Genomic DNA, 27,300 nt, shown 5'->3' on the forward strand with positions numbered 1-27,300 from the left:
AACTTCTAAAGACCTTATCAATTATTTAATTGCAATTACGAACCTATATAAAGGACTAGATGTTCAGACAGACGTTCATGCAAATGTTCAGAAAAATCAAGGTTAAATGACATGATTAAATTGTGTGGTGATAAGTGACATTCTCTTAAGGGATTCACCTTCCATGCAAACCCAAAAGTTTTTCTGAGAATAACTGCCTGGCACAAAGTAACTGTATACTGAATAAACGACACTATAATAGCTCCCTGTGTGGACACTTCATTCCAGAATAGTATGTAGTTGTATTGTAGAATAATTAGACTACTCACAAAATGAAGTAATCGCAACAGAAAAGCAAATTCACTCTGTTGGGAATAGAGGATCTTCACTTGGGAATAACTCATTTATACTAAAACAATTTTCCAGGTACAGGTATGCCAGTCAAGATGACAGGCATAAATCTTTTCTTTACAGGGGAACAAAGAACTCACAGACAACTTTTCCTATAATTTTCTTGCTAGAATGAATCTCTTCCCCACCACGGTCATGCAAAGTATTTTCCTCCAAGACAGTGACCGTCACTAAGAGATCTGACTTTTAACATTAGAACAGAATCCTGGACGATTTTGAATATAGTTCATGATCTCTTTTTTCTTGCAAATTGCTTCTATTTTGCACTGATAATGGGGATCTTTTTGGTAACTGAGCTCACCTGTGTCTTTCTACATTACTGCAAGCCAGAAATATATCCATATGGAAATGCTGCAGTAATGAACAAAGAAAACATTAAGCCAACTTTAAAAAAAAAAAAGGGGGGTGGGGGGAAGTCCACCATTATCATTGCAAAAAAGTGAACCAGCATCAAATAAATCCCAGTTAATTTATGGTGCCTATATTTATTAGGGTTAGGACACCATAGCAAAACCTAAATATTTTAGGAAAATATTCAGAACGGTTAGAAAATATTTCTTTAATAACAATACAGAATGAAAGAATGTTTGCTCAAGAACAGTTCCACTGAGATAAAGAACAGTAATCTGTATCTCTTCTAATATGCATTTTTCTTTCCAGGCCTTTTAAGTTTCTTATTGGAATATGCAAAGTTACCAGGAATGTCTGTAGATGAACCAAAAGACCATTGGAGAGAGAATACAGAACGTGAGTGAAGATGGGCTTTAAGACTGAGTAATAGATTTAAACAAATTTAATAATTTAAGGAAGGTTATATAGTGCATGTAAAAAAGTCAATAAAGAAAATTAATGGACTTATGCTGGGTGGCCTTAATATTTCTGTAATGCATCAAGTTTTTCAACAAAAGATGTCACTAGGCTCACAAAAAAAACCCCACAAGTCAGGTTCTTCAGTCTAAGCACAGTAAAGCCACAGTGATTCACAACAGATGTGAATCTTGCCCAGCATCCTAGCGGTAGGATATAACCCTCTATACAGAAGTGGGAAAGACATTGCATGTGATAAATTAGAAAAGTTGAACACTACACGATGTAATAATACACTGGGTTAGGATGTCTACTACGATTTGCCTCTAAGAACACATAGATTTGCTTGTTGATGACTCAGTCTATTTAGTTTAAAAAAATCCATAATTAATTCAGTCAGTGAAGGAAGACAAAAAGCAATGATGCCAATAGCATTCAAATTTTACCAGGGCTCTATATAACTTTTCTAATACAACACGTCTTTAACCAGAATCATAACAATGTAGTTTATATGATTTTCAAACTGATCTCATGTCAGATCACTTTTTGAAAACTAAAATTTCTTAGAGATATGTCAGGACAAAACTGTGTATTACTTCTTTTAAATACTTCCTTTCTGCTTGGTCTAAATTTTCTGCAATTGGGCACCTTTGTATTAATGCTGTGTTTATAATTGAAAATGGCTCATGAATCTTACCACAATTTAATACTTACTTGATTATTTTATGGCAAAGATGCTTAATCCTCATATTATTCATTAAACAAGGTTAAAATGACACTAAGCGAGACATTCTCTGACTGATTTAAATGACATACCGATACTTCCTCTTCTGCTGCAGTATCCATATGGCTGTGAAAACTGGATCTGTCATCATCTTCATCCATATAAACTGGAGGTTCATGAGATGTCATGAAAGTTGAAGGTTTGAAAAGATGTTTATTTAAAGGATGCTGCCGTCTACTTGATGACTACAGTGAAAAAATGATATACTTTTAAAAACATCCCTTGGTTATTATTTAAGTAATCTTCATCAATAAAACTGTGCCAGAAATTTTCTCTTTTTCACTAAATAGTCTATAATCTTTCCAATTATTTTGAGTTAAACCTCTCTACCAGAGCCTCATACAGCTGGGCTTTCCCCCCTCCATAACAAGTGAAATCAGATGAACAGTGCAACACTTTGGTAAGAACCCAGTAAGAAAGAGCCCTTACCATAAAAGCCCCACCATCTAAATAAATGAGATAGACAACAACAGAAAAACAGAAAATAAAGCTGTACAGTTTTGAAGAATGGGAACCAAAGTGCAAAGATATTAAAAGACTTCCAAAAGTTGTGAATGGTGTAAGTGCAAAACTAAACAAAGAAGTAGTTTTGCACAGGTCCAAGATCCAAGAGACCAGTCCATGGTCTTATCAACAAAAATCATCACCACTTATCATCAACTCTTGTATTAATTTGTGCCTTAGGAAATCTAAGCCTAGACTAATTGTCCAGATTTTTTTCCTAGTCCAGGGAGAGAAAAGGTAATTCATCCCACCATAAATGGGGTTTCTGAGAGTTAGAAAGAATTGCTCTCTGAAGGTTCTTTTTCATTGCCACTGACGGGAAAAGGAACCTAAAAAATGTTAGATGAGAGAAATTACTCCATTAGTGCACATCTAAAACCTTTCAACTTTAATGCTCTCTGAAGGTGTAGAATGCATGGCAGTTTTAAAATAGATTACTTAAAGGCACTCAGTCCCTATTACTTATTCCCCATGGAAGAATATTAAATATCAAAAAAGAAGAATTCAGGGTGAATGAAACTGATTCAACTTTTTACTTAGCTACTTTCCAGACCAGCATTTTGACACCTTAAATGTCTAACATTCCCCAATTTAAAAAAACACTGTGAATCAGAATCAAGAAGTATGAAAAGTGTTTTTTTTTTTAATAATCGTAAAAGGGAGGATTGTCTTACACCATTTCTAGCTTCTGCCATACAGAAAAAGCATAAGGAATACTTACAATAGTTAATACTTTCTCTTTTTATGCAAGACTTTCTGTCCCACAGGTTCCTAAATCAGTTACAAACCTGTAATACTGTAATACAACCATTTGTATCTGAAGACGGATTCAACCTCTAAGGAGGGACCTAACATTATTTATTTTACAGTTGTGCACAGTTTAAAAATTAAAGGCAAAGATCACACAAATTATCTTAGATGGAATGTAGCTACGCAGACAGAAGTATATAAGGAATTGAGACTAGCCCCATTCAATCTTAAGGGAGGAGATTAAGCCTGTAGTTACGATTGGAAGGTGGTACCTCAGATCTGCAGAACTACAGTGCATAGAATAAAAATTAACATTTTTGTCTAAGACTAATGTACTATCCATTGTGTTGAATTTTTCCACCTTCTGCCTTGTGATTACTGACATACTGTGTTTTGCTGCTTTTCTGGTTTCCTTTGAGATTTCACCCACGCACCCCATCCCCCCAAAAACCCACCCAAACTTCCAGGTATAAGGGTAGATGGTAGTACAGCTTGAGCTGACACAGTGGTTTAAATTACCATTAACAGAAAACAGATCTGCATTCAATATCAGATCTGGAAATCAAGGAAGGAGAACTATGTCTATGCTTTAATAGTAGCACTGTTACACATGCGGTTATGATCTAGGAATTTAACTGAGGATTTGAATTATCTTTTTAACATTCTTCTGGTGAAGCATGAACCAAAATACTACATAAAAGCAGACAGTTAAAAAATAATTTTTTGTGTGGGAAATGTATCTTCTGGATTAAGCTTAAAAGCAGGTGCACTAATGGTATTATATAAGCATTGAATTGGAAATGGTAAGCCATAAATAAAGAACTGAATACTAGACGCCTAAATCTCTGATTCAGTTTTATTTTCATCAGTAGCAGATGATGGTTATACAGGAAAATAAACTTATGCATTCTGTTTAATTTAATGTATTACTTATCAGAAGAGACATTATGCCATATGAGAAGATATACAGAGTAACTTCAACAAGATGTTCAAGAACTGAATAAGGCTTCTCACCTCCCCAGTAATCATTTAAAAAAAGCATCCTGGGCAATCCCCACAGAGAAATGCAAGTACCTTCTTGTGAAGCATCCCTTTTGACACAATTATTTACATTAAATATAGCTGTGTTTTTTATTCTCCCATAGATATGTGCTTTAAATATCAGCATCCAATTTTCATACTTCTATTTATTGGCAATAAAGCAGATACCACAGTTGACAGCATATGTGCGTACTCAGTATCAAAATAAGGACAAGCACAGCATAAGCATGACCCAGGCTTCCAATACCCTGTGCATTTCCTTTCTGCCACATTATGTTATCTCCATTGGAGACCTGGGAACAACTACAGCCTGGTACAGTGCTGTCAATCTGTGCTCTAAGTAGACAGCTATATTAGCAGACTGAGAGTTCAATTCCCCTACATACAGTATTTGTTTGATCTTTTAATCTGCTATATTTCTTACGTGGGATACAAATATAAAATGGAGATGCTACCTTAATACAAACCAGGGCACAATGACCTTACTCTACTTGGTAATAAGGATATGAATCATACTGTGAAAACAGACTTAAGTATTAGATTTGTTCTCCATATAAGTTTAAGAAAAATCCGTAGGATGGTAGCATTACCATTAGTAGGAGAATGTTAAGAATTTTATGAAAAATATGTTTCACTCTTGGTTACACTGTGTTTGTACACACATCAGTGGGATTAAAGAACTTTATGGATTGCTGTTCAAAATAGTGAAAAATCTGGTTAAAATGTCACACATGTACTGATTAAATATTCCCACTATTTATCAAATACAATGAGCTGCTGCCTGGCAACATTGCTCACATTCTGTAATAGCAGCCTTTCCAAATAAAACTAAGTGGAAAGGAGAAAGACATGTGACTAGGGTAATTTAAAACAGTAAGGTGACGCAAAGAACTCAAAGGATTATAATTTTCAAAACTAAATTTTCAACCCCTATTGAAATTAGCCCCGCAGTATGGTAAACTGTACAAGTAATTTAGAGTTCTAACAGATGAATCTCACCACAGTATTTAAGGTATCAATGTTTCCAGTTGTTTTTTTGGTTCTTCTGCCAGAAAGCACTTTTCCAATAGACAAGGCATCAGACAGAGTCATGCCTGCACCTTCCCTGCCTCTGTTTATAGAGCAGAATAGTAGATTAAAATCCTGGTGAAAGTAAAATGGCATTACCATGATGGATGGCAAACTTGAAAGCCTCTGATACGAGTACTCATTCTTTGCAGTAACTTCAGAGAATACTAGGACACAACTGTGGGTGTGTAACATTTTAAATCATTAGAGATGAGCTGTGGTAGATCCTTCTATCAAGCACCTTCTGGCAGTAAGTTTTGTTCCCAAACTTTCAAGGGACTAAATCTGCAAATTTGCCTTTTTGCAGAATTAATTTAACGCTTACTCTATTCTTAATCAGAAAACATCATGGACACCTGGATCCAAAAAAGTAATGTTACTCTACAAAATGCCACAGTAACAGCTTTTAAAGAACTTTTGTAATCACAATGGTAACAAAAAAAACCACCCAACAAACAAAACCCCCACAAAACCTAAGACTGCCCTCTTAAAATGCCTAGGGTCCTCACTGGCACCCAAAAGTCCTACATTCTTTAAATCAAAATATAATAGTCTTTTCTTTTGCAAATTAAGATCTCTCACAACCATACTCTTTTCTCACCCATTCAAGATTAAGAAAAGCACCGCATTTTAATGGTCATATAAATATGACAATTCTATTTTAATGGTCATGTATGTTGCAAATCAAAATAAGACATGATATTTCAGTCTTAAGCCTATGCTTGTGCCAGTTCAGTATGCTCAGTTGTACATAATTTTCTTTGGTTTTGTTGATTAGAGGATGACAGTACAATATTAATTATAGGGCTCCTTATCCTCTTCCAACAAGGTTCTCATTTTGCTCCCTAGATTAATTACAGTAAACTCACAAATGAGGAAAAAGTACCCCAAGACCAATCATTCAATCCTGTTAGTTCAGCCTGCAATCTGATTGCTATGTTCTCTTTTCTGACACTTCATGTCCCTGAGATTATCCAAGAGAGGTAATTAACAGATGTTGATGTGAAACTAGAGTAACACCCAACTCACTCTACAGTGCTAATGGCAAAAGAAAAAGATTAGTTTATTACAAAATACATGCAAGATGGAACTAGTTAGTAAGAAAGCACTAATCAAGACTTAAATAGATTGAAAATATTAATGTTTTAGACTCAATTTGCATGTAAATGCAAACAAAACACAGAATTTCTGCTGTAATATTTTCTCACCTTTTTGGAGTACAAATATAAGTTTGGAGTTCTTCCTGGAACTGGAATACCGGCTTTAGTCAGTTTAATAAAATATTTTTGCACTCTACTGGCAACCTACAAAAAACAACATGCAAGAGTTAAATACCAGATGAAATGTAACACAGGCCTTCACTTCAAACTTTTGCCAGCATTGCTACATTGGTACAAGGACAAGAAATCCCCATTTTCTACTTTGCAACAACTACTCTAACCATTACCAATCTTGCCATGCTGCATTTGTAATATTTCCAGACACTTTCAAGGCTTTCAAAGAAAAAAACCTACCGTTGTTTAAAAGTACACAGGAAATCTACCAAAAATTGTGATAGAAAGGAAAGAATTTTAGTAGTTTGTTACCAGATGAAGCTAAACTTATTCTTTCTTAACAAGGACAAATAAATCATGCATAGTTAGCACACCGAAAGCACTTCTACATTTTATTTATGAAATAAAGTAAGCATATATTTTAATTTTTCAGGTATGGAGAACTATATAGAATGAAATAAATACTGTCAAAATCTAATGAACAACTAGGTCTGAGAGCTTTGTCATGGTCTTTGGGGCACCTTTTAAGTTCTATATTTGAGGTCAAAAATAAGAGTTGCATTGTTATTAGTGAAATGCAGGCCCAGCTGTTACATTTTTAAGAAAAATTGATTTCTGAAAAGATACTAGATTTTATTTATTGCTATTAAAAAAAGACATCTACAAGTAAATGGTTTGTGAATCTGTATCAGCTGCTAGGATGCTCACATCACTAACACAGCACAAGCACTTAAACAGTCCCAAGAAGTCACTTCTTTTTTCTAGCAAAGTGAGTTTTATGTTTAATGATGAACACTATTTTAAAAACCCCTCTTTTTTTAACTCCTCAGTTTATGATTTTTTTTTTTTTTTGACAGAAGAAAAACTCAAATTAGAGATAAATGACTTCAGAGATTGTATCCAGGTTTCTCTTCAACACTTACCAGTGTTTCCTAAAAAATTAAAAAAAAAAAAAAAAAAAGGTCAAGGAGAGAAGGATAACTTCTCCAAGTGTTTTACTTGTTACCTGCTTTGCTGTTCTATTTCCCAGTTCATCAGCTATCTTCTGCCACCGGCGGGACTCTACTTCCTCTGGTGGATATTTCAAAAGCAATTGCTCAAGTTTTTTCTAAATCAACAGGGAAAAAAAATTAAATACATCTTTCCTAGTAGAGGTATGAGTTGTCAAAAGACATGTAGACATACCTACATACACATGACACTGAACTTATAAGTACTTTAAACATCATTACACAAGTTGCTTTTATTCTCATGTATGTTACCACAGCTACAAAATAGGTTTCCCATTACCTGTTCCTCTACAGTCCACAGCTGGTTAAAAGTTTCAGGTTTGGTCTCATCACAAAGTCGTCCTCTTATCATCTGCTCAAATACAGTATATAAAATGGAATATGTGATTTAAAAAAGTACAGTTAGGAACTTGATTTTAACCCTTTTCCTACCTAAGTAAAACCAAACCCGAACCAAATAAATGCATGAAAACTTGAAATAAAATTCACCTAAACCAAAAATAAGTTTTCTGATTTGAGTATATGACTGAAATGTCAACACCATTAACTGTTTGAAGCAACAGTTAAGATGACCCACATACCCATGTTAGAAAAGAAAAAAAAAAAAATTCTGAAGTTTTGTACAATTTGATTTTCCCTTTTGTAACAACTACCTGTGGACGACTGTTTGTAGAACCTTCTGGACCATCACTTAAAGGCAAGACAGAGTATGAAATAGACTCTCCGTCCTTCTTGGGATCCAAAGGACTTTTTGGTCTTGCAGGTATACCTACTGCAAGCAACGCAAAAAAGGAATTATTAAACCTCCACACTGGTAATTTCTTTCTTGTAACATATGCCCACTTTCCTTTTACCTTTGTCAAAAATCAGCTTCACTCTCCTACTGTTACGTTTTCGGTTTTTGAATTCTCTCTCAAAGTTTCCAAGGCTAGTGGTGTATTGGTCCCAGGCAATCTCAGGGAGCTGAACAACTCTCTGAGGATATGGAAGACCCATATCAACCTGAAAAAAGAGTGAAAAGTGAAAATATTTAACGCCATTGCTGTATATCCAAACAAAAGAACTACAAATCCTGAAAAGTTATGAAAACCTGATACTGCTTTTTAGCTAACAGTAGAATTCAAAATCAGCATTTTTAAAGTGCCATTTTAAAGCATACAGTCTTTTTAAGGGGAAGATATCTTTCAAGAGTAATACACAACAGTGCATATAAAATATGCAGCAGCATGGTCAATGATGGCTTATTGAGCATAAAACTTTTTCACAGTTGAAATCAGGTGTTTCTGACTTTAATATCCTGTTACTGTCTATCTGTCTTTTATTTTGTTTAAACATACTGCTTACCCAGGATCTGTAACTTTCTTAACACAGAAAACTATAGGACTATGGGTTTTATCATCTGATAAACCTAAACTCCTCCCATCAAAGAAATCAATATATATTTTACATTGATTTTGCTGTCTTCTGCCTAGAACATGAACGTTGCAAAGCTCACCAGTTTATTTGAAGGTCAGCCTTAAGTATCACTCCTTTGGAGACAAGAATACATCAGCTACTTTAAACTAGCGCTAGTATTTCCCCACACAATGATTATCAAATGCATCATTATTACATCATGCATGCTAGTAACTCATCTGAAAACTTACTGGAAAGACAACTACTGAAACCAATGGGCTTACATCAGACCTCTCTTTAAACCTAGGTCTCTACAAACCTAGGAAAAGGGAACCATAAAATACCTACCTCATTCTTCACTGAAATACAACATGTTGCAACCAGACTAGAAGGTCAAGCATGTTTGTCACTCGTAGATGTGGCAGCAAGAAAGTATTCAAGCCTTAAACATTTTTTTCAGTTATCCCTGTTACTAAAATTTTTTTTTAAAGCTTGAAAAGAAAATGTTTCCATATCAAAATTAATTCTCCTCCATCAGACAATATTCTATTATGTTATCCAGAACTCAGGTATGTTTTCGAGGGTTCATATTGGTTTTAGGCTATGAACTACATTTCCTGCTCTTTAAAAAGTACCCTACAAAATTCACTCGTAGCACAACATTTAATTTCTCTAATGAGAAAAGTTATGAATTCTTGCTCTGATGCCTTACTATGAAGTACTTCCAGTCACCTGTAGATTTCAGGTTGTCTTAAAACACCTACATTACAATTGGAAATAAGATTACATTTCTACATACCAAAAAAAAAAAAAAAAAAAAAGGAAAGCATATCCAATAGAACATTGATGACCTGTGTCTTATGGATTTAATAAGCAAAGGGCCATTTTTGCTCAGCAGAGAAAGACTTTAAACTCATAATGTTTATGCAAGTATATACAGAATTCTTTGATTTCTACAGATGATGAATTACTAGTTATTAAAAATATAAATTCCTATCAAGACTTAAGAAAAGCCCTGAAATACCTTCTTCTGGAGTCTTTCCACAAATCCAATAGGATCTTTCAGTGCTTCCCTCTGGTGTCTGCCTAAACTTTCAAGGTCTTGAACTGCTTGAGTACGTTGAGCCTCGAGTACAGCAATCGTCTGTAACAGTCTCTGATAACTACAGAGACAAAGGAAAACATCTCACTAAATTGGTCTTTAAAAGTGACACCACCCCAGTCTAAATACTAGCCATGATTATATACTAGTATCTACTAGATTTCACAGCTTACCAGAAACAGTTCATAGACATTTTTACTGAATTATATAAAAATTATATTAAATAAATTTTAAGTAGTAGATGAATTTATATAAAACCATTAAAATATACATTTAAAACCCCCAGTGATTTCCTTTAAATGTAAATTCTATACTAGCTAAAACAGTATGGTATCAGGGACAAGCTATTCATATTCTCAATAGGTATGACCAACAAGCTTTGTTTACAAAGTTAAAAAAAACACAAAGTGACCTAATTTCTCTCCCACTTCAAAATCGACTTCCTTCTACCCCAACACAAATTACCACAGAATTTTAACATTTTGCTCAACCACCCACAGGGTGGACTTAGAAACTGTATCTAAACGTTTCATATAAGGCTCATTTTCGAACAGCATACAAGAATAATCTGCAAAATGTTAACAATAAGCCAAGGAATAATTAATTTGCAAAATACATACATATGAAAGACATTCCTCTAAGAATACAGAAGTTGAATGAAAATGCTAGCATTCCCTCAAACCTGCCGCCCCAGATGCACACACAATTTTGATTTTCTATTTAACAGATACATTTGAGAGTCACTGAGGTGTCTATCATACCTGTACCAAATAATATATGCTTCCCAAACTGTTTTCTGTAAAGCTAACTCAGAGTCAGGAAATCATATAAAATTGTAACACAGCCTTTAAAAAATAGGTAGTAACATTTAATACCCTTTATTTGCTTTATAGTTACAGTTGTCCACCTCAGTTTCTGAATCGTGCAGTTACTCATGGCCCCTGTTGTTGCAAATTATTATGTATCAACTTTTTTCATGAAAATGTTTTCTGACACTGAATACTACAACTGTATTTTAGTTTAGTGCAAAATGCAACCCAATGTATACTAAAATCATTAAGATCCATTCACTACTACATTATTTCAATAAATTTTCTCACTATTCTCTTATTGCTAAAACACAAACAAGCCTAACATGATGAATTTCAGATGTGTTACAGAAAAGATCCAAAGGTTACTGAACTAATGCAAGTTTTTCAATTGACTGCACTGCTAAGTGGGTAAGGCTTTAAGTTGAGAGAAGTAAACAGCCTCAAGGCAAAATACGGTCTTTGCACCATGAAATATTTAAGTTTCTACCTAGACATTAAACTGCTGCCTCCCCATGAAAAAGGGTAATTTTCTTTCCCCTCAAATGGTATTTGAAAACATAAAATATAGCAATACGTTCTGAAGTTTGAAAATAGAATATGGAGATTGTTTAAAAACAGTAGGATACAATTCTATTATGAGTTTATTATTATTTAAATTTGCCTGTACATATTCAGGTTTATATTCAAGTGAGACCTAAAATGCTTGTTAAATAGGCCACTAATATTGGAACAGTAGTGGATTATTTTAACTACTGGAAGAGTGCTCCAGTTTCTTCTAAACAAAAACTTTGCATAAAGCAAGATAATTAATGGGGCTATTCTTGAAGGGAAAAAAAACGAACTTCAGAAATAACATACAAAAGTAGTGATGGCATGTCAAAATTGGCCTGAGACGATACTGCAGCTCTGACTGTTACAGACTTACAGGAATCACCATATGCGGAACTAAGATCTTTGCTTCGCTTTTACAAATAGCATCCGACGACTGCCTAACTTTGTGCTGGGCAACCTCTGCCCCTGCTGAGATGGGCTGACAGCACTGCTTATGCAGAAGCCTGCCTTGCACGCTCCAGAGAAATGAAACACAGGTAGGCTGCTAACGCGTTTGACGCAGATGCAGCTGTAACAACACAGAAGAGCTTAATGATACCTGGGGAGATGACTTAAACTGGACAACAGAAAAGCCTTTTTCTAACTACAGGTGCCAAAACTTCTATAAAAGACTCTGGAGTTAACGCTAGTCACAGTAACAGAGGCTCAGTAGCATACACAAAATTTGCACCTCAGATGATGTTAAATAAATTCCTGCCTTTCTTTTCTTGAGCCATTTTACCTCATTTATTCAAGTTGTATTTAAGTGATTGCTTTTCAAATGAAACTGAAAGAAAACAGTAACTTTTACATAACTTTTACAAAAACATTTACATACATAGAAGAAAAAAAGCAACAGATTTTTGGCTATTTACATGAAGTGCTAATTCAATGATGATTCACATGTGTAAAGCGGGAAAGAACTCATCCTAATGAGGTGGCCTTAAATAATTAAGTCTGAATTGAAAGAGAAGAAATGACATTTGGGGAGAAATAACAAACAAAACAAGAACACTGGACTCCAACTACTTCCCTTGTTAAAACATTCACGTGACTTCACTGAAGTGATCATGCACTTGAAGATAAATGTTTCAGAAATTACATCTCCGGTCTTCATGGAAATACATAAATTACAAGAACGTCAGGATCATTCAAAAACAGGTCACATGATGTTCACCTGTGGCTATATAGCACTATTACAATGAAATTATAATAATATTATTATAATTTGTATATAATGATAATGAAACTATCATGAAACAATAATAGTGCTATATATCCACAGATAGCAGGGCCTGTAGCCATAGCACAAGGGGTAATGGTTTTAAACTAAAAGAGGGTAAATTTAGACTAGACATGAGAAAGAAATTTTCCACAATGAGGGTGGTGAAACACTGGCACAGGTTGCCCAGAGAGGTGGTAGATGCCCCATCCCTTGAAACATTCCAGGTGAGGTTGGACGGGGCTCTGAGCAACCTGGTCTAGTTGAAGATGTCCCTGCTCACTGCAGGGAGGTTGGACCAGATGACCAGGTCCCTTCCAACCCAAACTATTCTATGATTCTAGGATTCCATTAAATAATTCAAGAGAGAAAAAGAGGATTTTGAGCAAACTGCTCAGACGAAAAGATTTCCTGTCATCTTTTTGTACCTCTGCTAAAGACACGTATAAACTTGGAGCTATTTACTTGAACTTCCATATTCAGTTTTTATGAATGAATATATTCTGAAGCCCAAGAATAAGACTCCGATTTTACCAAGCGAATACCAAAAGTATTGAAATGCACAAAAATGTGCATTTGCATGGTCTTACATTGCCAAGATTGAAAATGCTAATCCTGAAATACACAGTTTGCATATTCCATATTCAAGTACTTAAATTTGCTGCATTATTGCATTCTCTCCAAGCCACTGCACGTCCTTTTAAATTCCAACATGACTTTTTAACTGAATGTATTATAATATTTCTGCACATGTTCTTTTAAGTTTTGAACCACTACTGTTTTCACAGGTTTGCACAGACTTTTAGTTCTCTTGTATTACTCTGAAAAAGCAGTAAGCCAAATAACGCATACGGTGAGCACGTTCTCAAATTCTTTGTTCTGGCTTCTTAGTCTCAAACAGTAACATAATGCTTCTGCCACATTAAGCAAGACACAGTATGCATAATTTCCAAGACTATTTTAAAAAATAAGTAAAAAAGTGGGTAACAATTCTACTATCCATCTTCCAAGGTTCTTCGTAAATAAGCACAATAATTGTGATTCAAACTACCTCCTGCAGTTGTGCTAACACTCTCCAAAATTGAAAAAGCCTAATGAAGGTGAAGAGAAAGTAACTGGAACCTTGTTCACTAGTCTGCTGCAAAACTGGCTCTATCCTTCAATGAGGCAATCAGAGAGCAACCATCTTTAATTTATCTAGCTACAGTTACATAATTTTCTCTGAAAGTTCTGTGAGGAATTGGCAAAGAAAATTTTTTCACATCCTCTGCCAAAACAAAACAAACTCATACAACTAAATATGCAGTTTGACTAATAACAGTCCATCATATCCCCTACACTGCCTGAAGTTACACTTTTCTCAGTTCTAATTACAAAATTGTTAGCATATACAAAGCCCAAAACAGTTTTCTTCGTAGGAAAATTTTCATTCTAAAGAATGTAATTCTGTTTCCACAATCCAAGTACTAAAACACTCTTGTAATTTCTTAAATCATGTTAAAAGCCAGGGAATATTCCAGATGAACACCTGAATAATTCAGTAGAATATAGAAACAGTTGCAGTATCTCTATGCCAAAAAAACCTTGATTAAAATGAGGTTTTGAGGGACCAGTATTTAAAAAAGGAAAGCCACTTCTTGAAGATTGATACTGATCAATAGAGATACCTGCTGATTCAGTTGTTCTGCTGCAGTGATAACTACTCCACTCTTTTGGATTGCTCTGTAAAATAATTATCACCTAGCAGAGACATATTTCTGGAAGTCCTGCCATAAGCAATTAGTTATTGCACTATTCATTTCCATGAACCTTGTACTAATAGTGATTAGGGACGCAGCAGCCTCCTCTCTTGAGGAGCTTGAAAACTTGAAAATAGCATAGCTAGTACCTTATTGAGACCCATTTCCATTTTGATCCAGTTTTCTGAGATCTACTTACAAGATGCTTTTTTCCCCCTACTCTTTCTGTCCTGTGATACTACTGTTTACAGTTCCAGAGCTAAGTACCCAGAGTTACAACACAGATTTTATTTTCTTTGCATCAGGAACTAACAACGAGCTTTAGAAAGCACTGTATATACTTGGATTCAATTGCCTTAAGAATAGCGTGTTTCTTAAGTTCTCATTTTTTATACTAAGTGACTTAACACTTGCCTGTACAAGAGGCCATATCACTGAGCATTTTTAAAAAAATTCATTTCAGTATTACAGTAAGAGCCATTTAGTCACAGAGGCTAGTCCCTCCATGGTTTCTGAAGGTTTCTTCTCTCTTCAAGAGAAGAATGTACTGGACTTCAAACCTTAAGTGAGAGAGTGATGTGTGAAATTGATACTACAAAATGAAGATTTTAACTTTTAGGTAGTTAATTCAAATTAGTGGATGAAATAAAATAAGTAAGTGAAGCTTTTCAGTTAAATTGCAGTAAGTGTTAAGTATCAGCGTTGTCCTTAAGAACACATAAGCAAATTTTCTGCCATTAGTCTTACCCATAAAAATGAAGAAATTTCATCTCGAGTTATCTTTATCCCAAGTAAACTTACACACAAAGTTCAAATTAGCAAGAGGTACCTCAAAACACTACTGTGCACTATTTGTTGGACTTTCCTTATCTAATATTCCAACATAATTATAATGTATTTTCTCAACTTTTAAGCTAGACTCTGAAACAGCAGTATTACTTCTATTTTCCCTTCAATTAAAATAAATAGGAGGTCCTTGCCAGTCCAAAGTGCAATCCTCATTTCATCTTTTTTAACCTTACACAATCACCTCTGAAGCAGTGATATAATGAACATTCTCACATTTACTTATAACTCATGCAACTTTTACTGCCTCGAAGTTTCACATAGTATTCAGACAATCTTACAGACACATAGCTAAATGTTTTTAAATTATTAAATTAAATTTATTTAATTATTAATGTTTTAAATTATTTGCTTTTAGCCTGAACCATATATGGATTTAAAACACTTGATTATCACAATGATTATTTTTTCCCTTATTTAAGTATTTATCATTACTAGATCACTATTCAGTGGGTTTTTTTTTAAGTTGACAGAGTATTAAAATAGTTTTATAAAGTTAGCAGGTGACAAAGGTGACGCTTATTAACAATGGGAAACTGTAGCAAGAAATTATTTGTAATTTATATAATAAAATTATTTGTAATTTATGTAATAAAATCAGCATAGAGAGTTCCCTGTAATTTATTGTCTGGATGCTCACAGAAATGACTTGAAATAAAAAAATACTTGAAATAAAAAAAAAGTGACTTTGTCAACTATACTTGCCTTACAAACATCACTTAGCACCTTGCAAAGATGTGTACTTTGATGCCTAATTAAGAAGTAACTTGTCCTTTCTTGACTGATAAAATGCTGTGCAGCTGGTGGTCATCACTTCCCACTCCCAAAACTAATTGCACTTCTACAGTTGTGTGAATATAGTTGACAATATGATAAAAAGTATAGTAACATCAATCTGGGGGATTAGAAGGTAAAAACGTGCATGCTGCAATTTAGATTTTACATTCGAGATACTTATTATTTCTTGTGCAGGTAGGATTGTTTTAAATGAAGGAATATACACTTCTCATAACCAATGGCCAAAATACATGTAGAAAAAATATCCACTTTGAAACAAAATTATTTTTTATATTTCCAAGAGCTGTGACACAAAATCGGTACGTTATCAGTAACCGAAAGGATCTGAGCAAGTCTTTATTTTATTGCCATCTACTGGCACTCTAGCAAAGTACAGATTAAAACCTGCTCTCCTATACCTAGTCATAGTCATGTATCACTTTGGATTTTGGTCTACTAAGAGCGATTCAGAAAAAAATCCCTTATTAGATGCTAAGCTAAGACAGCACTGGATATTAAAGATGTTTATAAGACTGCAAATTACTGAAAGAAAAGGGGAACATTAATTGCACTTGGAATTTCCAATTTAACCCAAGACAGCTGTAGTAAGAGATCGGCTTCCTGGAGAAATCTCTTCAGACAGATCAAACAGAATCTTCTCATTTCAAAGTGTTTTTTTGTTTGGTGTTTTGTTTGTTTGTTTCAGTACAGAAGTATCAGATAGTGCTCCCAGCTCTTAAGCTTGGCCTGAAATCTTTGCCAGCGTCACGATACAGGAGTTTTGATACTGTAGCGTTTCTCACAAATTATTCTGATATGCATATGAGATTTAAAAAAAAAAAATCTATTATTGCACTAGGGAAGAGTGCAGTATTCAATGCCAGACTTGTAGAACACACATGACAGAAACAGAGAAGCAGACTGATGAAAAGTAGCCCTTCTTTTATCTACCTTCAAAAATGGAAAAGAGCGTAAGGGACTGACTCCTGTCAGGACTTATAAAAGCAAATTTGCCTGAAGAAAGCAGCATGTGGTAGCTTCTTACTTACCTAATGCTTAGATACTATGACCAAGGTAATCTACTTACAGCCAATTCTGCAACTCATTATGAAACTGTTTTCCACTGTAGCTTAACCTCTTTACACGTAATTTACCGTACTTTCTCTATCCAGATTTAATATTTGTACTTCAGACCTTTTAAAAGACTTCCAAGATAGGCAAATAATTTATACATGAAACAACTAAAGTATATATTAAGTGGCTTCTCCAAGTCTACCATGCCAGTAACAGAACAAAAATCACAATTTCTGAATGTTAGCCTCAGGCCAGAATACACACTTATGTAAAACAAAACAGAACTAAGCCAAAAAGCACATTTTCTTAAAAAGGCCATTTTAAAAAAAACAACAAACTGTAAACCAAAACAGAAAACCCTACTGCAGTCTTTTACCTGAATGCAAAAGAGCCACTTTCCACTCCAGTTTTACCTTCCTTCTACCTTTCACAGCTCCAGACTTTGTATTTCAAGCATCTGAACAGCATTTTACTGATTATGAACTTGTGATGTCCCTTCCTTTCTTAAATCCTTACCCCTGCCCCAGAAACAGAACGCCCACTCATATCTTTCTATAGGCTTCACTGTTACAAAGAGCTGTCCACCGCACTCAATAGGATTTAAAATAAGCTGTACAAAAGCGCCTCTACCAAATACCTACATTTCCAGCAAGTTTTCAAAATTTTTAGTAGCAACTATGTGCCTCTGAACAAACATGTAACTTGTTTCAGTCTTGTCAACATGAAAGGTTAAAACACCATCCCTCAAGTCCTACCCTAGTTAACACATTTTAATAGACTTTTGATCTTCCTTTAACTGTACTTTTGAAAGTATTTGCCTGCAGGACAGTGACATTTAGTGGAGAAGATGATATACGTTCTTGTCATTCCTCTAATTTCAAGGCTTGGAGTGACAGGAGGAAATGGCAGTAAAATTGTTTTCCTCACAACAGGCACAGACAGAAAGGCTGACAGCACACCCTCAACTCTTTCTCCTCCTTTCTCATCATCCAAGGATGAGAATGGTCCCAATTCCTTTACTGAGAGAGAATACCACACAGATTCCTCCAGTATCTCCACTTAGGATATTCTTCTCTAAAAAGATCCTGGGGAATGCAACCGTTCTGAAGAGGCTTTCTTCCAGAGACAAGTATCAGCAGCCCATGTTACTGGGAAAGTGAGTCAGCTGCCCACAAATCCTCTGAACAAAAAAAATCTGAGAAAGTTGACAATGCCCATTACTGAACTCCTTCAACTCACTCTACATTAATGCAGGTTTTCACTAAAACCCAAGACACCCCTCTCCCCAATTATTCACATGTATATTCTTGCTGTAGGAACAAATTAACATATTCCTTCAAAGTATTCTGTTACAGTGATATCTGAAGACTATAACTGGATTACAAGAACATGACATACAATCTTGAGAAGCTGAATGTTCGAACAGCAATACAAGGAAGTATTCACTCAATCTTTTTTGGCTAAAGAAGGGGAAGAAAAGTTAGAAATAAGGAAGAAAATTAGTAAAATGTGTATTTTTATTATTACTCACTATGATACACACAGCTGGCCCTTGGCTTAGGAAGCATAAAACTTTCAAAGGTTGTTATACAAAACAACAGCACATCTTCACCTTCAACTATGCAAAGCAAAATAAAGATGTGCAATAATGAAAAATTAACCATATGGCTATTCCTACCAATGACAAAATTTAAAGGGAACCAAAAAGTAGGATCTTTCCTACTCTCAAAATAGCATGTAAGTATCTTCTAGTACCAGAGAAACACCTACCTTGATTAGAACTTACTGCTGAGACCAAAACAAGCATTAATACGTCCTGCTCGTACAATTCCTTTCTAAGAGATACTGACAGCCAGTTTTGTAGTTCATGATAGAGATGCTGTCAAAACTTCATGTAAGACCAGAACACATACTTAAGACTGGTAATGGAGTAATTTCAAGCTAGGTTAGTTAAAACTGAAGAGTAAAGATACCCACGTTCTCACAGCATGTGCCAGTCACTATGTTCTTCTTTTCTTGGTGGCATCATTATGCTTATTAATATTTTAGTGAAATGCTTGTACATCCCTACGAGGTAGGGAATTACAGTAATATAATTTATTCTGTGTCCCACTAGACATACTTTACAATGGTGTAACTGGTATAACCACAGCTCACCACTTTGTTAAGTGCCCCTTGTATGCATAGCCAAACAAACAGCCAGAGCCTTACTCCACACACAGCTGTGCTGGGTGAATACATTACTACCCTATCTTTTTCTCTCTCTCTTCTCTTTTTTTTTTTTTTTTTTTTTTTTAAATCAGGACTATGAATTTCCTATGGCATTCGATTTTGTTTTCAACTGATATCTCCTACACCTCAAAACCATTTTTATTATTTAGTAATACTTAGTTTTCCAGTTTAGATGAGTTTACTAATGAGGATCCTTACAAATGGTACGCATTTCCAAATGAACAGGTGAGAAAAGTTTCTAGCTTTTCCTGTACTAATAGTAAGTTTATTTTTTTTTAACTTTGTGCATTCCCTGCCCCCCCGATTTTTGATCCATGTTGATCAAAAAAGTTGGAAAGACAAGTTAAGTGCCTGTATGTTCTTTAAAAACTGGCAGTTTGGGAAGGGGGAGAGACTGTAACTACTGTCTCTACAAGAGAAGGGCAACAATTCAACTGTTACTCTTCACATTCTCCACTCAATCCACCAGCACACACATTCAGACATACTACCAAGCCAGCCAGACGGGAAGCAGCTCTGCGCTGGAGAGGTCACATTCCTTTTTCCAGGACAGGGAGGATTGTTGGACGTGTAGGCAGAAAAAGGAAAGTAGGTATCGGGCAAATCAGGAGAGAAGAGAATTCAAGGATGAAAGGACACAAATCCAGAAGAAATCAAGCTTTGTTTTCCACAGGTTGCATTACTTAAATGAAGATTGCACTGTATTTCATAGTGCTGTTCAGTAGGATTGTGCTGTGGTTGACAGCAAGATAATTATGTTCAGAGAAAGAAAAATTAATTTGACAAAGGTGCTTCACATTTAAGGGCTCCTAGAGTAAACCTATTACTAGAGAAAGAAAAGCATATGCAGCACATGCCCAAGGCATTCTCTCTTGCAAATTAAGAACTCTTATTATTTAGTGTCTATTGAATAGTTTATGTAATTATGAGACAAAAATACTCTTAACTAAACCTTTAGTCCCACAATAATTTTGCATCACTTTCAACTTTAACAAATATTTATAAATAGAAATGATCTTATAACACATGACAAAAGAACAATGCTGGCGAGAAAACAAAATTCTCAAAATACTTAATATTTTAAGGTAGTGTAAAATATAATGAGGATTTCATTAAGTGTGGTTGTATGCCTGTTACACTTGTCACAATGTTTTAATAACACAATTATTTGCAATATCAAAATACAGTTGATCAGAAACTCATATAAGAAGTTTCTAATTGATTCCCATTATATTTCTATTTTGCAGATGACCTAGTTGCAGCATTCAGCTTCTACATGAAATGAGATTATTACTTAGAGCCGATTTGATTTTGTTACTTCCTAAGAACACAGACCAATCTACCAGACAATAGAAACTACTCTCTGAAAAAAGTACCAATTTTCCATATGTTTAAGTTTTACATCAATAGGTACTTTAAGAAATATATCACCATATGCTGCACCACTCTTGTGTGGAACAAAGGATGAATTAAAACACACTGTAATCTAATATACATGGCACATATGAATGTTTAAAATATTAACTTCTATTATTCTTCCACACTAAAAACATATACTTCAATTCTTCTATGTTGATGATATAGTCTATAATGTACTCAGAGGTTACATGTTTACAAAATAGTTGCATCTCGTAACCTTCTTGACCCCAGTATGGATTAAAACTGCTACTACAAAAGTAACTTGATTTACTTGATTTATACCAATTCCCTTTATTCCTTAGGATGAAACAACATAACCACTAAAGTCTCCTCAGCTAAAACTGTATGTCTCATAGGAAAATGAGAGAAAGACAAAATAATATAAATAAAATAATAACAAATAAAAACAATACAGGAGGATAACTTATTCTATAATATTACTTACTCATAGCTATGTGACATCACTACAAAGCAATGTTAGATTATCTGAATTACCTGTATATTAAAATAAATCCATACTCATTACATTTTCATCTAGAACTCAGAGCTAAGTCTTAAAAAAAACTTCCCTCATGCAACCTAATACCTGCTAAACATTGCAAATCTCTGAAGAGAGTAAGTATAGAGGAAGAAGGAAAAAAAAAAAAAAAGAAAATAGGGCACTAAATGAAACACTGGGCAAAGGGGAAAACATACTGAGAAAAAAATATTGCATATGATAGAAGATTAAAGTAAGCTACTGCACTGTAACACAGAATTAAACTATAAAAAGATACAGCAAAGAGATACAAGGAACTCCTGAGGAAAGACATATGCAAAACACTAAGCAAAGCATATAAAATTAAGCAGTGTAAAAAGATTTAAATCAACAAGTTCAGTTTTGATGAAAATATCTCAAGAGAAAATGTGAAGGTTTCTGAGCTAGAACATATAAGGAAAATTCTCAAATATGCACCAAACCATATTTTTCTGAGAGGAATTATAATACACAAAAATTCAAATTGCGTGTGTAATAACAAAAAACTAACATTAACAATACTTTACAATTTAGTGTATAGTATAATTTACAATTATACAACCCCCTAGATCAGTATGTTATTATCTACATGAATGTCTATGTTGCAATAAAATTTCTGTTTAGAGATCTCAGATCTGTCTTTGTAGAAGGGATCTAGTTTATTAAAGAGGTTGTGGAACATCCATCATTTCAGCCTTCTCTCTGAATAATAATATTCCATAATTTGCTTTCTGTGATTATAATTTTTTCTATTATATCATCCAGGTTTACCAGAAATATTAATATATTAATGTTTAAACATGACACTCAAAAAACCAACAAAATTCATGCAAAAATACCACAATTATAGCAAGTCTTATCAACAGCTGTTGAAGGTTTTGGTATATTTGTATTTTATCAATATTAGAACAATTTCTTGGAGACTGAAAATCAGCTGTATGAATGTGTGTATCAACAATCTGTGTAATATAACAAGAAATAACCTACGTTTACAGACATATCAAATTGCTTCTACAACACAGAGGAACATAGCTTTTTTTTCCCTGCTGTGGAACATCCAAAGAATGAAATTAATGCCTTCTTGGGAGAAATCTGCATCCTCAACCTAGCCGAGATGCTGATGTCTCTCTGAATTTGCTTTAAAAGAGAACAGAAATATAAACCAGAGAAAAAATAATCCATAAAGACAATTAATCACATTAATCACAAACTGATGGAAGGACAGAAAAACAAAGGTCTATACCATTTGAAGATGCGGTAAGCAGAAGATCAGCATACTCTGCTTAGCCAGAAATATTACAGGCAAAGCAAACAGCCTTTACCAGACAGCATGGGAAACCTGGAATTCTTTGCATCTGACTAATCAGGGAAAACATTTCTGCTAAAAACTTTTTTTTAACATTTTAGAAAATAAACACCAAATGAGATTAAACAAGGGTATAATTAAGACACTATTCAAGAACAGTAACACATGAATTAGGAGTATCCTCTAACGAGCGTTGTCAAATCTGAAAAAGGATGTAAAGTGCACTGTATTTGATTAACTCTTGAACAACGAAGTTCTGGATAAAGGACAACTGCACTCTAATATCAAAATATACACTCAAATATCAAAATACAGACTTAAGTTCTTTAGAAGGTTCCTATTACCAAGTGATACCATCAGAATACTAGATTTATTTTTTTTTGCAAATATAAACAAAAACAAAAGACTGCCCAATAAATTTCCAATTATATCAACCTTTTTTTAAAGGGGGAAAAAAAATCCAGCTAACGCTACCTTCAGCAGCATGCCTCCCTTCTGAAAAGTAGAAATTATTCTTTCTTGATCTAGAAGAGAATTCTAGCTTTGATTTTTTTTTGCCACCAAAAATCAATAAAACATAAGATAGGATAAAAATAACAGCAGTTTCTTTTGGAATTCTGCATTCAAGCAGCGAGTTAGTAGCAAGCTCCCAAGTCCTAGTTGCAATTTTAAAAGCTCCCCAAAAAGCTCTTACAAACTCTGCCAATCTAAACAACAACTAGTCCTTTCTTCAGAGCAATCGTGTATCTTCAAAAACTAACACTAGGGCACGTTCTTGAAATTTTTCAACAATTTAAATCTGTGTTTAATTGAAAGAATAGAAAAAAATTACTGTTATTCTTACAGCATTTATATCCAACGGTAGATTTTGATTTTTAAAAACTGTGCATTTGTAATGTTTAATTTAAAAGAAGTAAAAATTGAGGCTACATCTAAAAATCTGATATGATCTAATTCTTTTCCTAATAAATACCAAAATAAAGATGATACATTACTAATGTATCTTTGTACTAACATTACTAGTAAAGTCACCCTACATACAGATACAAAACCATCTAAAACACATCAGAAGACAACAGTCCATTTTTTCCATTTATAATTTAGGAAACGGCGATCTTCTCTCTATCTACCAGGAAAAGTGTCCATACACTCTGGGCTGATGCCTGAAACTGCAAATATTTTATCATTATTTTGAAATCATAGTTTGTCTGAACCATGCTATAATTCACATTTTTTCCTGATTAAAATAATTTATTCATATCCAATATTGAACAAAATTTCATTATAAAAATAATGCAACTCTTAATATCAAAAATCCAGACAAACTTCTGCTGGATTAAACAATCAGCTGTGCCTTGTGGCCCATATTCGTAACAGTTGTGCCGTGATTATTTACAGAAACTACTAGCAGTGGTTTAACTCCTCATATGAAGCAAACTGAAGATCATCTGCATTTCAGTTCTCACAACAAAATGTAGAACATCTACTAAACAGCAGAAAACAGAATTCAAAACGGCATTACAAAGACTGTGCAATAAAAACCGTGACCCAATCTATCATTTGAAGACAAGTTTTCTCCAAGTATACTTTCTCCACTGAGAAAATTGCCCTTTTGTTTCAAGACTCTCTTTCACAGTTACCACAAATGTACGATTACCACAGTTCTACTTACAGACATTCAGATGATAAACACAAAAACAAGTTAGTACCCTTTTCTAAGAATAAGTAGAACATGTATATATTTACATTTAATGAATATAAACAGCCATGTAGACATAATTTACTCTGGAGAAACTTCTCAAATTGCTGCATTTGATCAATTTATCTTCCTTAACACAGTAAGAATTCCTTCTCATGACACTCTGAAAATAGGTATCTACCTTTAAAGTCTATGTACAATAGAATGATAATTTCATAACGTGCATGTGCTGTGCCTATCGGATATGCTGATGAATAACTAAACTCTAATTAAGGATTATAATCCCTTTGGTTTTCTTTCCAGCTAGTTTTTTAGAGAAAAGAGATAACAGATGTGTTTAAAAAAACAAAACACAATTTCTGGCTAAAAAATTCATATTGCTAGAAATGTATAAACCACATTGCTGTACCATACTGCATATTAAATAGAGTTTAATTTTGTTTGCGGTAGAAACAAGGAAGAAAAATGAAGACTGAAGAGTATGAAAATTATAAAGCACTTAATTTTTAGTGGAATTACTTTAAATATCTATTAATTTATATATTTTTGGTAAGAAACAAAAGCAGAATTCATGGTTACCATAGTTACACATACTCTTTGTTGTGTTTCAATGCCACATGATCTGATTCAAAGTAATACACATCAGGCTCTTCCTCATCATCCTCTGCAGTGTGGATGTTGGCACTCTCTTTGGCAGATGGTACGTATCCAGCAACAAGCTTAGCCTCAGAAAGTGGCTTTCTTAGTCCATCACTCCCACGATCTCCTGTATTACAATTTCTCTCTTTTTCATTCTGTTTAATTTCTTCAGACTTTTTGGGAGATCCATTGATATTATTAATACCTACAGGGACATTCCTTTCAGTGGGACTAAGATTATTTTCCTCTACCTGTCCGTTTTCTCTACAAGGAGAGTTATTTTTAGTAGGGCTGCTTCTAGCAGGGGCAGCCCTTCGTGGTGAAGTTCTCAATGTATATCTGTGTTCTTGAAGTTCCAACACAGATGTCGTTTGAGCTGAAACACAGTCCAGCACTGAAGAATGTGGTTCAGGTTCACCTGAGATTGATGCACTGTCATGATGAGTATTCGGGTTGCTATTGGTGTTTTCAGCACACTGTTCCTTAGAGGCACTACTATCTCCTACAACATCTACCTCCTCCTCCGAATCTCTTAACAAAGATGACTGGATTTCAGAAAAGGACCCTGTAGCTGGCTCATCTGCCTGATTAGCATGCTCCTCAGGCAAGCAGTCATTTATTGTTTTGTGGTCCTCTAACTTTACCTGTTCTTGAGAGTTTGTGCAAGGCACATAATGGTCTACAACACTGTCCTCCTTGCTGCTATTAAGCAACAACGAAGAATGGGCAAATGAGTTTCCGTTTTCTGCTACTGTTTTGTCCTTGGGCATACAGGAACCAGCACTGTTTTGCTTAATGTTCCCATCAAGCTGACAGTCATCACAGTTAAGAGAATTTGAGTCTCTCTCACCAACTCCATTGACAGTCTGATAGCCTGCTATCTCATCAACTACTGCAGAATTATTAAATCCTTCTGCACAGACATTCACCTTTTTAACTTCCCTTTTGTCACAATCATCCAATATAAGACATCGACAAGCTCGCTTAGTCCCTGTGGAGACTGCATCATTGTCCGACACTAAGCTTTTATGCTCCAATGATTCCTTCTCTGTTTTAGTAGGCAAGTCTTCTTCTGAACTGTTGGGTGCCTCTGAACGTAAACAGCGCTTAATTCTTTTCAAAACTGGTGAAACAGGTTCTGCTTGTTTTTTTTCACAATTTTCCACAGTTTGTTTATCAACATTATCTTTTTCTGAAGTAGAGAGCCCTCTCTTTCTAGGGCTCACCCATGATTCCCGAGCACTCTGTTGTTTCAAATCAGTAGTTCTTCCACCATTACTTCCCTTCTGAGTTTGGACAGACTCTGGCCTCTTCTTTGGTGACCTTGATCGTATTTGAGGATGGGGTGAAACTTCCTCTGGATGAGCAATACTCCTGTTTCTTAATGTTCTACCACAGAAATTTTCATCCAAACCATTTAAACCCACTGTAGATCTTGTAACACGAGTAGATCGAGAAGCAGCCATACTATGGCAAGTCCCTAAAGTATGTTCATCATGATCCACTCATTGGGAAACCTTCGAAAAGATGTAAACAAAACAGTCAGAAAAAAAGTATTTTAAAAACATCTACACACATAGCAAATTTGAAGAATATAACGTCACAAATGTACCTAATGTAAAACTGAATATGCCTATGCAATGTGTTAATACCACTTCTTTCTGCACAAATAAATTAAGGCATTAAAAAAGTTTTCCATCTAAGCCACAAAGTAGCTGACTTAGTATTTGCGGTTGTTCTGGCTCTAGTACCGATGTATGAATGTTGTTCACATTTATGCCTTATGTAAGGCAAGAACGCTCTAGTTAGGCCCAGTTACTATGTATTGTACCTATGATACAATGTATTGGTATTATTATTTAGGTTGGTCTGGTCAAATGAGAGGTATCAAATCACTTAATATCCCACACTTTCCAGTTACATGGTTTCACATACTAAGGAGGAAAACAAATTGCATTTGCTTGCTCACTTGTTGCTTAAAAAAGGGACAAATCACTTATAAATAACAAAACAGAACTGCAATTCTAATTTAACAGGGGATTAAAAAAACTAAATTACACCAATATAATAATAGTTAATAATTAATAGTAGAAATTAACTAAAAAAATATATGCCTGCATCAGAATCATAAAATCATTCAAGTTGGAAAAGACTTTGGGATGCAATCTGGTCCAACCTCCTGTTCAAATGAACATCAAGACTAAATTCAGATTTAGATACATATGATATTGTCCATCTGGGTCTTAAAAATCTCCAAGTACAGATATTGGGCAACCTGTTCCAGTGTTTAATTGCTCTTATA

At 34.5% G+C, this 27,300-nt stretch overlaps 1 protein-coding gene across 1 annotated transcript in view; it reads right to left on the reverse strand.

The window, feature by feature from the left end:
- ZZZ3 (zinc finger, ZZ-type containing 3) overlaps positions 1 to 26,464 on the reverse strand; it is a 32,627-nt gene extending 6,163 nt beyond the window's left edge. The window contains exons 1-8 of the mRNA XM_010292108.1: positions 24,954 to 26,464; positions 10,048 to 10,186; positions 8,483 to 8,630; positions 8,282 to 8,400; positions 7,909 to 7,980; positions 7,625 to 7,726; positions 6,553 to 6,648; positions 2,014 to 2,166 (exon numbers count right to left, since the gene is read on the reverse strand). Of these exons, the coding sequence (XP_010290410.1) occupies positions 2,014 to 2,166; positions 6,553 to 6,648; positions 7,625 to 7,726; positions 7,909 to 7,980; positions 8,282 to 8,400; positions 8,483 to 8,630; positions 10,048 to 10,186; positions 24,954 to 26,464 (2,340 nt within the window). The remainder of the gene's footprint in view (positions 1 to 2,013; positions 2,167 to 6,552; positions 6,649 to 7,624; positions 7,727 to 7,908; positions 7,981 to 8,281; positions 8,401 to 8,482; positions 8,631 to 10,047; positions 10,187 to 24,953) is intronic.
- Between the last annotated feature and the right edge of the window lie 836 nt (positions 26,465 to 27,300).

This window comes from Phaethon lepturus, unplaced genomic scaffold (genome assembly GCF_000687285.1).
Source record: "Phaethon lepturus isolate BGI_N335 unplaced genomic scaffold, ASM68728v1 scaffold288, whole genome shotgun sequence".
In the NCBI taxonomy this organism is placed as follows: Eukaryota; Metazoa; Chordata; class Aves; order Phaethontiformes; family Phaethontidae; genus Phaethon; species Phaethon lepturus.